At 35.6% G+C, this 13,412-nt stretch overlaps 1 protein-coding gene across 3 annotated transcripts in view; it reads right to left on the bottom strand.

The window, feature by feature from the left end:
- Window positions 1-797: 797 nt before the first annotated feature.
- slc39a14 (solute carrier family 39 member 14) overlaps window positions 798-13,412 on the bottom strand; it is a 33,290-nt gene continuing 20,675 nt past the window's right edge. For 2 of the 3 annotated variants that reach the window (XM_051894181.1, XM_051894179.1), the window contains exons 4-9: window positions 11,002-11,171; window positions 7,838-7,960; window positions 7,117-7,308; window positions 5,445-5,664; window positions 5,160-5,344; window positions 798-3,803 (exon numbers count right to left, since the gene is read on the bottom strand). In XM_051894181.1, the coding sequence (XP_051750141.1) occupies window positions 3,651-3,803; window positions 5,160-5,344; window positions 5,445-5,664; window positions 7,117-7,308; window positions 7,838-7,960; window positions 11,002-11,171 (1,043 nt within the window). In that variant the 3' untranslated portion in view covers window positions 798-3,650. Of the gene's footprint in view, window positions 3,804-5,159; window positions 5,345-5,444; window positions 5,665-7,116; window positions 7,309-7,837; window positions 7,961-11,001; window positions 11,172-13,108; window positions 13,279-13,412 lie in introns of all 3 variants that reach the window. The other variant, XM_051894180.1, reaches the window with a different exon arrangement.

Raw genomic sequence — 13,412 nt, 5'->3', positions numbered from 1 at the left:
AAATAAAGCTTCAAAATTAAAGTCCTTTTAAACAAGTAAGCAAGTAAATAAATAAATATTTATTTATTTGAATAAAATAATCTTTCTTCGCATCAGTCGACTCCTGACATGATTCACAGTGCCAATAAAGCGACTCCCTCTGAATTATGATTCACAAAGAAGTCAGGGGATATTACTTTCATCCTTGAGTTGACGAAATGTTGGAGTAATATTCAAATTAGTTTGTAATATTAAAAACGACTTAACTTTATCCTGAAGGGTATTTTATCCACTGAAGAGCTCGACGGCTTGTTATATTGTGAGGGTAAACAAACACGCTTCTGCATATGAAGCTGGTGTGAGATAAAAGCCTTTGAGGACAAATATACCACAACCATATGAAAGAAAATATAAAGTGTCTTTAATGTAAGCCACAAAGAGTGAGAGAGTATTTACGAACGCAGCTGAAAAAAAAAAAAAACACCTTCCAACTTCAGCGAACATGTTATTTTCAGCAATATTTATAGATAAATCAAGCATCTAAGAATGTTTTAAAGCACATTAAAGCACAAACCTGATGAAGAGAACTTCACTAGATGCATGACTGAGGTCCATCTCAAACTCAAATTAATAAGCATATTAATAAGCATGAATATTTATACGTAGCTGCATTATCAATAATTCAAGTTGCTTATAAAAGTTGTCATCAATTTAACTATAAATGATTTGTATAGTCAAAGTATCATAATTCACTAAAATAATTAGCCTCACAGCTACTTAAAATTGAGAGACAATACAAATGAAGGAGAAACAACAGCTTTCAGTTTTGGATCATGTTTTTTTTCTTCCATTGCACAAAAGATGAACTTAAAACCCATGGCTTAATATTTCAAAAGAAAAAGAAAAAATAGTTACCAGCAATCAGATTTCACATGTTGCACAAGTATGAGTCACAAAACACTTAAGATGTTTACAGTAATAAACATAATGCCTTCATCATAGCCAGGTACACTGGCCTCCACCATCCACTATGAAAATAAAACAATGAGATGCTGATTTGCTCACATACTCTCTTACAGCAACAAAATTTAAAGAACAGCTCCCCTCTTATCATTTAAATACAATTACTGATGACAAAATACATAAATCAATAGCAAAATCACAAACATTCACACACATTCTACACTACAAAAGTCTTTAAATATCACTGAATTTAAAATGAGGTACAAAAACTTAAAACTTTTCCCACTAAATGATGGTGTTGAGACTTCCTCCTCTCTTTAAGGCATAAACTCACTTCAGAGGACGTCAATGCATAGCAATAAGACGCCAGCTGAAATAATGGTTTCAACTAACTTGTACTGCACAACTTCGCAACTTCTACATACACTTAACAGACAAAGGGGCATTATAGAAAAGTAACGCTGATAGTCTAAATGCACAGAATATGCAATTACAACCCTGAAAAAAAGTTACACTCAGATCTGTTGACCATATGCTTCACATTCAGTTCTAAAATTACATTTCAAACAATGAACAGAATGATCGTGTAGCTGTTTGCTAAACAGCATACTGGGGTGTCGGGTTCAATCCTTATGCAGAATATTAAGAATATTACTAAGCAATGGAAGCATAATGGAAGAATACATTTTATCTGGAAGACAAAAGTCGTAACAGGGGATCTACTGTATTGTGAGCAAAGGTTGATCTGAAGCGCAAGATCAATTAATGAATTTCATAGTTTGTTCTATTTAAATTGTATTTTGCTGCATAGAAATATAACATATCTGTATCATAAGACCATATGTATAAGAACAGTCCTAATTAACTTCTAAAATTCAAGCCATTTTAAAGCTGAAGTGTCTTTTTTCAATACTAAAATCCGATCTTAATATGCAGAAACAAAGGTATAAGTCATTTGTGTGAACCTATCCGAACAAACAGTCAGGATTTTGCAATAACTTTTGAATAAACTAGTGCCACAGAAATTACATACTTCAGCTTTAAATGGTATTCGAAATGTATTCAAGTGGGTCCTGTCAGTCTAAATGCTAAATTAGCAAAGAGCTCTAAGTAGTGTACTGTAGTGCTATATATAAAGGAAAAGTGTAACACTGTACAATAAGGTTCCATTTGTTAACTTTGGTTAATGCAATGCCTAATATATTTATTATTACAGTGTTTATTTATCTTTGATAATGTTAGCTAATACAAATACAACCGTTCATTGTTAGATAATGTTAGCTCAGGTACATTAAATAATTTTAGCAGATACTTTTGATTTTAATAATATATTAGTAAATGCTGAAATGAACATGAACTAAGATTAATATATGATTTAGAAGCATTTTTCATTGTTAGTTTACTAATGTAGTTAACTAAAGTTAACCAATGGGACCGTATCGTAAGGTTCGACCAGAAAGTTATAAGGAATGATCGTATTATTGTAGAGTCACTACGACACCACCTTTATGCACACATTTTGCTTGCATTTCCTAATTATTTCTTAAAATATGAAGAGTACTGCATTCATATTAAATGAAAGGATGTGGAAAATATTATTAAAGAGTATTTATTATCTAATAAATAATAACCAGCATCATGATAAATTGAGAGCAATTATAAACTGAAGTCGGTGTGATCTTTTTTCTGTCTGTCAATTAATATGCAAGGTTGAGAGGAGGGTACAATAAAAATGTGCACCAATTATTCTGGTCATATAAATGGAAAGAAAAGTTGGAGGAGATTTCTCTCAAAGAAACTTGGTCTCTGCTTATTTCTTATAGTAGTAAAAAAAAAAAATCAATAACAAATGAATCCTTAGTGTTTCAAGCTTTTTGCTTGCTATTATGGAATGACGTTGAGGGGAGAAACTAAGTACGGATAAATTTGTGAACAGACACTGCTTTGTATTTAAACTAAAAGCTACTTATGCAACAGTGCAGAGTAACCTTTGATTAAAGTGACCTACGTGACGTTCAGTTCAGTAGAATTATGAGTGCCAACTAACTAGTCTATATAGCATCTATATATCTTGTCCCTAAGCATTTTTACTTTTTCGTTGTTTATTTTTTTCTATTGAATAAACAAAACCATTTGGTTTGAAGCATCAGAAACAACCTGCATTTGACCAAATGTCATTAAAATGAGTCAAGTTTTATCCCATCTGTTACATGTCAGTCAGTGGACAATACTCTAATCCTCATGGTCGGGAATACAAAGGTGCTCTGTCTCCGAAAGAAAGAGACTTTTTGTTGAAAAAAAATTAACATTAGAACATAGAAATCAATACAAAATTACCCAGATGTACATGTTAGGGTACTGGAATCCACTCAGTACAGGGACATTGTGTCCTAAAGCTTTGAGACAAAAGAACGAGAGAAGGCCTAAACTAGATGAATGGTAAAGCATCCATCCATAGGTCTGGGTTTTGGATGAATTTAAAGCAAAATTCACAAGTCAGTTAATTCTAGCTTCATTCAAACAGTCCAGGGTTTGTGCCCATAAGATTTCAATTTATGTCATCATGACCTAGTCCAGCTGGGCAAACATTTTAAAACAAGCCAGCACAGCTGGCTCATATTTAAGTCTGGAGGTTCCAGTAGGTCTCAGGTTTAAGTCCAGGTGCTGAGTTAGTCCCTCAGGGTCTGAGTTTGTGTTTAAGTCCTCTGCTATCCAAGCTGTATCTGTCCAGAGTAGATGGTAAGTAGAAGCATGATAGCAAATCCTGTGAGCAGTCCTGCGTTCTGGATGGCGAAAGTGACCAGAGAGCCACTTCCTCCGGCCTCCTCTTCTTCACGACTCACCTCGTTCATCTCTGGAAACTGCAGAGATGGACAAAGGAATATAGAGACACATGGATTGTAAGACACATTATAAAACTCAACAGAATCAATTTTGGGATAACCTTATGGGTAATGTCATTCTCTGTTTTCATGGTTATTGAGTAAGCTTATATTTTTACTGCTTATATGCTACCGGATTAGTCCAAATTTTCTGAAGAGACACGATCACTTTATATTCACATATAAACATTCATCAACTCACACATCAGTTGTGGTAAATGGAAGCTCATGCTTGCTAGAAACCAGAAACGAGAAACAATGAGGTTCATTCTTATGTTACGCAGCACATTTGAGCTTCTGCAAAAACCAATGAGGTTCTGTTTATGTTCCCTGATCAATGTTTATATGTGAATAAAAGCCTAAATTCAATCTGTTCATCATATAAAGCAATCGTGTCTCTTCAGAAAATTTGGACTAAAAAGCGAAATACATATGGATTACCATATTGTTCCAAATATAAGAAATACATCTGAAAAAACAGGTTCGTCTTATATTCAGGGTCTAGACTTTTACGTCAATAATACACCCGCAACAATAGGTGGCGCCAAATAAGCGTAAAACAAGTGTGACAAGAAATACGATGTGTCAGAGTGTAATGTTAGAAGTTCGCAAGTGCAAAAAGACAGTCTTAAAAATGCAAACAGTCAAAGAAAAGCTTACTGTCTAAGAGCCACGTGACTCATGTTTGGGTGCCTCACTGACAGGACCAAACATCCCCCATACTTGATGTTTGACGGTACCCAGGTTTCAAAACTACAGGTTATAATCAGGGTCGTCTGAACAATACAGTAGTTTTACGATCTCGTTATGAACTTTTTAAAGCGTCAAAGTATTAGCTGCATAGCTGTCAATAGAGGGACAGAAAGCTCTCAGATTTCATTAAAAGATCTTCATTTCTGTTCCAAAGATGAACGAAAGTCTTACAATTTTCATTTTTGTGTGAACTAACCCTTTAATACCATGTGTAAACAGGGCCTATATCGCCATCTGCAGGAAGAATGTATTTTTCCATACAAACATGCAAGCCAAACAATTTCACCCATGTAAATTACCATTATTATTATTTTTTTTATTATTATTTCATATAGTTTAGTTTTAAATGTGTAGGTGTAGTTTTAAATGTCATTAAATTATTTCAATTTTCATTTCATTTTTTTTTTCATGTATTTAAATGAGTAATTTTCTTAGTTTTAGTTTACAATAGCACTGGTATTAACTTCTTTTACACCTCATTAATCATAGAAACCTTCAGGAATCAATAAAATTAATCAAATCCACACCATTCCCAAAACCCAGCTAATTTAAAGCCAGCATGATCAGCATGATGTCTCTTACCATATCAGCCAGTGCAATGTAGAGGAACATGCCCCCGGCTAGAGCAAAGATCCAGTTAGGAGAGAAGTTGTTCCCAGCCAGGATGCCGAAGCCCATGCCCAGATAACAGCAGCACGCTGACAGGAAGTTAAAGAACAGCGCCTGCTGGATGCTCATGCCAGCGTTTAGCAGGATTACAAAATCACCTGAACACACAGATGCAGCAGAGCATGACAACACATTCAGCATGTTTATGGCCATTTTTGATTGGTCACATTAAAGTGTTAAAGAAGCAGTAATACCCACCCAACTCATGTGGAAACTCCTCACACAGAATTGCCACTGATGTACTGATGCCCTGGAACACAGAAGCAGTGAAGGAGGCTCCGATAGCCAAACCATCTATGAAATTATGGAGACCGTCGCTCAAAGTGATCATCCACGCCAGAGTACCGATGTCAGAGTATGCCCTGCCTTTCAGCCAATAACATCCACCCGTTCCAGCACCACCTGAACTCTGAGCGTCCTGCGTCAGGGACACAAACAAAAGAAGTCAATATACACTTCTGTTTAAAAGTTTGGGTAAGATATTTTTTATCAAAATTTTTATCAAAAAAATAGTATAAACTGTAATTGTATTAATTTTTTTAAAATAACGTTTCTATTTTAATATATTTTAAAATGTAATGTAATCCTGAATTTGTCACATGATCCTTCACAAATCATTCTAATAAGCTGATTTGGTGCTCAAAAAACATTTTCTTAAAAAAAAAAAAATCTTACTGGCCCCAAATTTTTGCACGGTAGTGTAAATAAAAACCATAATCTTTTAGCTCCTGCAGGGTTCTTTTAGCTCACATTAAAAAAAAAATTGTTTTAGAGATGTTGCCATTTAATGAAAGTTATGCATTTTTTTCCCCCTTAAAAACCCAACCACACACACTGACGCTGATGAATCATGCAGCATTCAAGTTGTGCTGAAAGGATGGTAATTACAAGATGACAACACTGAGATGCTGGTCACATCCTCAGAGACAGAAAAAACTGTTTCTATGGCAACTCAAGTTTACATGATGCCATTAGTCATTATCAAGTGAGAAAAGTAAGTGTCCTGGACAGTTTTTACAAGTTGGAAATTCACAATTACAGTAATTCAGGCACGACATTAATCTTGAAGAGGCCATATTATGCCCTTTTTCAAAGTCTTGTTTTTGGGGTCTACTAGAATAGGTTTTCATGGTTGAATGTTCAAAAAACACATTCCTTTTCACATATTTTACATTATTGGAGCACCTCTTTTCCCAGTCTGTCAGCAACGCTCTGCTTAGTTCCTGTCTCTATGAAGCCCCTCGTTCTGAAAAGCACAATGTGCTCTGATTGGTCGGCTGGACCAGTGTGCTGTGATTAGTCAACCGATTTGAGGGTGTTTCGGAAATGTCACACCCCTTACCATAACGGTCAGTTTCAACACTACCAACGCAACTCAACCAGGCCTCGACCCCTTTTTTTGCGCATGCCTTGGGCAGGAATTATTTAAATAAGGAATATTGTGACATGTACATTCTTGGAAGAAAACTGAAGAGTACATTCGAGGTGTTTCAGGGAGTTCAGAAAAAACTGATATAGAGAATAATTCCCTTTGGAGAGACTTTGTGCTTTGTAACTTTGCAGACCTTTTTCATGCTCAAACAGCAACATTACACACTAAAGAAAGTTGAAAATGTAAAAAAAGCATAATAGGTCTTCTTTAATATACCATCTGAATAGTGTTAATTTGGATTTCAAGTTGTCTTTAAGAGACATAATGGGTGTTGTTAATAGTCAATTAAGCCTCAATCAATTAATTCCACAAAGTATAATTACATTTGTTGTCAGATTTGTGTGTGTGTGTGTGTGTGTGTGTGAGAGAGATTTGTAATACCACTGGAAAATACAATTTAAGCAATTGAAGGAGATTAAGGTTTAATTTATTTTTCACCTGTACAGTCTGCCCAGTGCTCAGCATCTTGTCATCTTCTCCAACCCCTCTAACATCTCCTTCCACTCTGGGTAAAGATGCTCCTCCAGCCTCTCCATTCTGCAGTTTCTCCATCACACCATCCTCCAAGTCGCCATTGGAGTTGGCATAGCGCTCTGCAGGGAAGTGACTGTGTCCGTGTCCATGCCCTCCCTAACAAAAGGGAGAATTAGATAAGAAGGGCAAGAAGAAACAGACAGTGAATAAGCTTGCAAAGAAAATTCTCCACTAGAGGGTGCTGCATTACAACCCATCACAATCTCAAAAGCAAAGAGTTTAATGATAAATCTCATGATGCATGTAAAATGATTTGCTGGCTCTGCCTAAACCATTACAGACTACAATAAAAACCCTTAATGTATTTTAATGAGTATTAAGTTCGTTTTTTTAAAATCTAACTGGAGGACATTGTCTTATAAAGCATACTACAAATGAATAGTGTAGCCCTTGAGGAACTAAAACCAGACATGCACATTCTGTACATGCTGTTCACACATTCCAATGCAAAAATTCATGAGTTTGAACTTTTTGTTCTAAAAATAACATCCTTTCTGTGCTGTCAACTAAATACTTTTTAGATGTCACTGGGAACCCATGTCACAATGACAATGTCAGATAAAGCTATTTGCTAAAACAATCACTTCATGGTTTACTCATACAGACCATTAGTCTAAATTCTCACCTTGTCCTTTGGCTTTAAGATCATCTTCAGGACTTTCTCTGTAAAAAAGAACAGGTAGAATCCTCCAAACACAACAGCGGACTTGGGCACATAATAATCCTCCATAGGGTCAAATCCAAAGGCCTACATAAAAAAAAGGCATGTTTTAAAATGTCAAATACAATTTTATTCAAATTTTATTATTTGTTATTAATCTCAAATCATGAAAATGGTTTTTACTATAATAAAAATTACACGTAAAATGTTGAACTGCACTACCGTTCAAAAGTTTGGGGTCAGTACGTTTTTTTTTTTAATACTTTTTTGACAGTACAGACTTTTTTTTTTTGGACTTTGACAGCCATTCTTTTTAACTTTCTATTAATCAAAGAATCCTAAAAAATGTAAGTATCACGGTTTCCACAAGAATATTAAGCAGCATAACTTTTTCAATATTGATAAGAAATGTTTCTTGAAATGTTTCTTGAGCACCAAATCAGCATATTTCTGAAGGATCATGTGACATTGAAGACTGAAGCAATTGCCGCTTTAGCTTTGCCATCACAGGAAAAAATTACATTTTAAAATATATTAAAATAGAAAACTGTTATTTTAAATCGTAATAATATTTCACAGTATTACGTTTTTTGTTTTTTTTACTGTATTTTTGATCAAATATAAGAGACTTCTTAAAAATCGACCCAAAACCTTTGAACTGTAGTGTATGTGTAACATTAAGTAGTGTAGGCTGCATATAATATGTTAAAAACAGAATGTGTGCAGTGCAGTGCATTATATATGTTTAGTATAGATACAATCCAAATACATGCCCCTAATCACTCTCCTAGACATGGGGAAAGAGACTCTCTTTCATCTTTAAACATGGTACTGTTACAATCAAGAAATGATTTACCAAATTAGAAGATGTACGAGTATTCTTCATTTATTTCACATTTGGTGAAACTACTAGCAGTCAAGAAGAGTGAGTATGGGATTTATTTTAGACTGGGTCTTTGTGTACTAGTTCACTAATGCCTCAGGGATTCCCCCCTTTTTGCTTGGCTTTTCACCTTGTGATTTTAACAAATTAGACCAGACTGGGTCATTCATTTAAATAGTTCACAAAAAAACTATGTGCTCCAGTTTCATGCCACATTGCCTCAAAAATGTAGAGTGAATGGGCATTACTATGATTTTAAAGGGGTCATGACATGAGAAATCAAATTTGCCTGATCTTTTAACATATAAGAGGTCTTTGCACCATTAAAACATCGTCCTCGTTACAAACAAAGCATTTATTTAAATCAAGTTCCAAAAATGGCTTTTGATATTGTGGGATCTGTGATGTCACACAGGCAAATACATTTGCATATGCCTGCTTCCAGAGCAAGACATCAACGAATAGGTATACATCATCACACCACAGGCCCTGCCCACTGGCGTTCAGTCATTTAACGACTAACATTTGCATACACTGGATGTGAGTGTCGTGTCAAAAGAAAATAGTACAATCACTGACGCTGTCTACACTGGATACAGTATACAGATGCCTGTTTATTTTCTGATGTACTCCACGCGCTTTAGTCTGCTGACAAGAGGACAAATAAAAGAGTAAATGGAAGGATAAAGGAACTGGATAACTATATGTTGGTTCAGAGAATTTGACAGCAGATTGTTTTGTAACCAAGGCACAATGCTTTGTGTGTAAATGACAGACTTGTGTGGATAATGTTCACATGCAATAGTGAATGGGTGTTGACACTATTGTTGTCAAAAGTACCGGCTTCAATACCAAGTCAGTACTGAAATTTTAAAAATGTGACGCTTCAAGTGCTGTTGAGTGGATTCGTAAACACCTCTGATTGGCTATTGTGTTCATGCACTCATCAGATATGTCTGTGATTTGAGACGTGTGTCGCGCTCTTTAACGGTCCGCCTGGAAACAAAGCCGCGGTGACGCCAAACCCCTTAATGGAAGAAGAAAGCCATTGTGTTTACAACTGTGACATGAGCGCTTAACCAGATCAACTAAATGCTGGATTTTCAAAAGTATGTGAAGTTTACGGCTCCATTGTTGCAGTAAACTTGCACAATGTTCTTGAATGAATAATTTATTAGATGCACACCGGTCTGTTATCGTATGGATATCGACTTACATTTTCACGCCCCTAAACATGATGCGGAACAAAACAAACTGATTGGTTGCTTTACATGTCAGTCAAATGTCCTCTTGGGCGGTCCTTGGCCAATGAAAGCTGTGATGGAGCCTAGACCTTCAGCTGACAGTCTGAAGGTCTGGCTACGAGAGACTACCTACACAATAACGCTAGCTAATCATAACAGTGGCCGTTTACTGATAAGCCTTAAAGGAGTCGCTCCTTAAAAACGGATCATTTCAGACAGAGGGTCAGAATCAGGGTTGAAAATAATCGTTTTTCCACAAATATATATATTTTATCTGTTTGTGTGTGTAAAGAACTATATTAACATTATAGGTAAACCTCAATGAACATGTTACAATAAAAAAAATCCATGTCATGACCCATTTAAAAGAAGTCTGTGTTCTGTCTATGAATCAATACAAAGTTTCACTCTATTTTTTAGCCTTCCAGCTGGGAAGAACCACTGAGGCTGGGAAAATTTATATTTGTGTTTAAAAGAAATATTGATCTGAAAATGAAAATTCTGTAATCAGTTACTCACCCTCACATTGTTCCAAAACACAAAATGATTTAAGGTCAACCTCAAAAATAACTGTCTTCACATCTATGCATCACTAATTTCTCACTGTATGTCTTTAGTAAATCCTTACAGTAGTTTTTAATACTAAAAGAGGGTTTGCGCTGGTGCAAGCTATTAGCAAATCTGGCCCTAATAAATCATTTGTATACAGAGAGAAAAAACACAATCAATTATTTTTAGGTGAACTTGAGATAAAGTTTTGACGTTGCATAAAATATTTTCATTTGCATTACAGAAAGTCTGGAACAACATGAGGGCAAGTAAATGAAGTGTTTTCATTTTGAGCTAACTATTCCTTTAAATGTCAGACTCAACATTTAAAGACTCAACCAGAACGTTTCCATCTCTAGAAAATCTTGATTTCTAGAAATCTAGAACTCTAGAAAGAGTCTGGTTGTGTGGCACACGTCCATAAACCCGTTTCCCACACGTGTCCACTCTACCTCTGGGATTAGTTGAAAGAGGGCGTTGGAGTACAGAGTACCAATGGCCAGGGCTATGAAGTACAGCAGCAACCGCTTGTAAAAGGTTTTCCTCATGAAGGGAACCACACTCGCCCCGACCAGTGAACACAGAGATATCACTGTCACACACAGGAAACCATACCCCCAAACTGGCCAAACAACCAAAAAAGAGAGAGAGAGAGAGAGAGAGAGAGAGAGAAAACAAGGGAGGTGGAAAAGAAAGGGAGAAAAGAAGAAATAATATTTGAATTAATCAGCAGAATAATTAATACTAGGTGAAAGGTTGATATTCATAATCTCAATTGTGAGATTTACTCCCTGAGGGAGTTCTGTGGGCCACTGAAGTATCAAATCAATTCATGCATACACAGTTTTTACATGTGAAGGAAATATGCAAATCTCATTCATAAACTGCATTTACAGTAGATCTCATGTTCATTTATATAATTAATTAACAATAATAAATCATAAACATTCCAGAGTCATGCTATTACACTGCCATTCAAAAGTTTAGGGCTGATACAATTTATTTTTTACGTTTTATAAAAAAAAAAGTTTCTTATGCTAAGCAAGGCTGCATTTATTTGATCAAAAATACAGTTTAAAAAAATTAAATAAAACAGTAATATTGTGAAATGTTTCCTGTGATGGCAAAGCTGAATTTTCAGTCTTTATTTCATTTTTCATGAAAAGTTCAAAAGATCAGCATCGAAACAAATCTTTTGTAACATCTTTACTTTCACTTTTGATCAATTTAATGCATCCTTGCTGAATAAAAGCATTAATTTCTAAAAAAAAAAAAAAAAAAAAACCTCCAAACTTTTGAATGGTAGCGTATGTTGTTCACATTCTAGAATCCATTGTTTCATTCACAGAGGAAGTAGGGGGAGGTGGCTTCCTGTTGACCATCACAGAACAAATGATGCCTTAAGACACAAGGTTACTGAAAGTCATTAATCCTGATGGGATAACTAAACATTCCCCTCCTCCTCTCAGTCCATACATTCTTAAACTTCCCGAGGCAACAGAGGAACTACTAACACCTGTAATTACATTGACCAGTCAATGAGCCATCAACACCCAGCACAAGGTGTATCTGTAGGTCTGTTTGAGCTACGACAGCACCAACAAACCAACAAAAAACATCCTGGGACATGCAGCGCTTCATTAGCTCTTTTAATGTGGATGGGATTTCCATAACCGATGAGCTAGTGAATAAATGGAGTGTTAGTGGTCTACTTTAAAGTATTCAGGGGTAGAGGAACAATTTGAAAAGCAGTGGAGGCAAATTAGGGCAGGGGGTATTGATCATCTCCAAAAAAGTGGTGGAACAAACATCGAATATTAGGTTAACTTGACAATCTAAAACCAAAAATCCAAACCACTCCTATAGGTACATTCACCAAACCCGACTGTCTTGGCTGTTGCCAATTTAACCTTCATATTTCAAGACATTTTTCAAAACTTTCAAGCAACAAAAAATGCAAAGTTTAAAATAAAATAAAATAAAATAAAATAAATAACAAATATGTAAAATAAAATAAAAATGTCTGATTCTATCCAGGCCCTTAAGGAGTCTTAAATATAAAATTATCCACTCTATAAATGAATAATTAAAAAAAAAAAAAAAAAAAAAAAAAAAAAAAAGGAAAACACAATAAAATAAAATATCCTTACAAAAAACAATGTGATTATTAAAAATATGTTCCCCTAAAAAAGGCGTTAAAAAACACTGTGTAAACGTCTGATTCAATCTTAAATTCAAAATGATCAGCTATAGTAAGTTAGACAAACCTTGAACAAAGGTTTTTAACAGCTTTTATGGTCCTAAAAGATGTACCAACAGAACAATCATGGAAGAAATAAAGGCAACTGCAGAGGAAGAGCTTCAAGAAGAGGAAATCACCAGACAAAGATGTGTCTTTACTGTGGTTAGGGGTGTTTTGTTGTGTTTGAAAGGAAGAAAACATTGTGTGAAAGAGGAAAGAAGGGAAAAGGCGACAATTCCAGACACCCCTCTGAGATTAATCTTGATCCGCAGTTGATTTGGTGTGTTTGGGTGGAAATGGGTGGATGGATACTGAACCTCAGGCAGGAGCTGCAGGATGGCGGTGGACAACAACGTTCCGATGGACAGTGCGATGAAATAGATGAGAGTTCTGTGCATGAACCGAGTCCTCATCAGGGGCACCACTAAAACACTGGTCAAAGCGAATGCACTAACCAGAGTCACACTCAAAACTGAGTAACCCCACACTGCAGGACACACACATACATACACCTTTTAATAACATGACATTACACCCCAGCAGACACATCCCACAACTTTTGTGTGCGCATGGATTATGGCATATATTTCAGTCTGGCAGCACTATTCTGTTAGTATTCCA

This window comes from Ctenopharyngodon idella, chromosome 5 (genome assembly GCF_019924925.1).
Source record: "Ctenopharyngodon idella isolate HZGC_01 chromosome 5, HZGC01, whole genome shotgun sequence".
Taxonomy (NCBI): domain Eukaryota; kingdom Metazoa; phylum Chordata; class Actinopteri; order Cypriniformes; family Xenocyprididae; genus Ctenopharyngodon; species Ctenopharyngodon idella.
The sequence above is the reverse complement of the archived record's forward strand: the minus strand, read 5'-3'. Positions and strand labels throughout refer to the sequence as shown.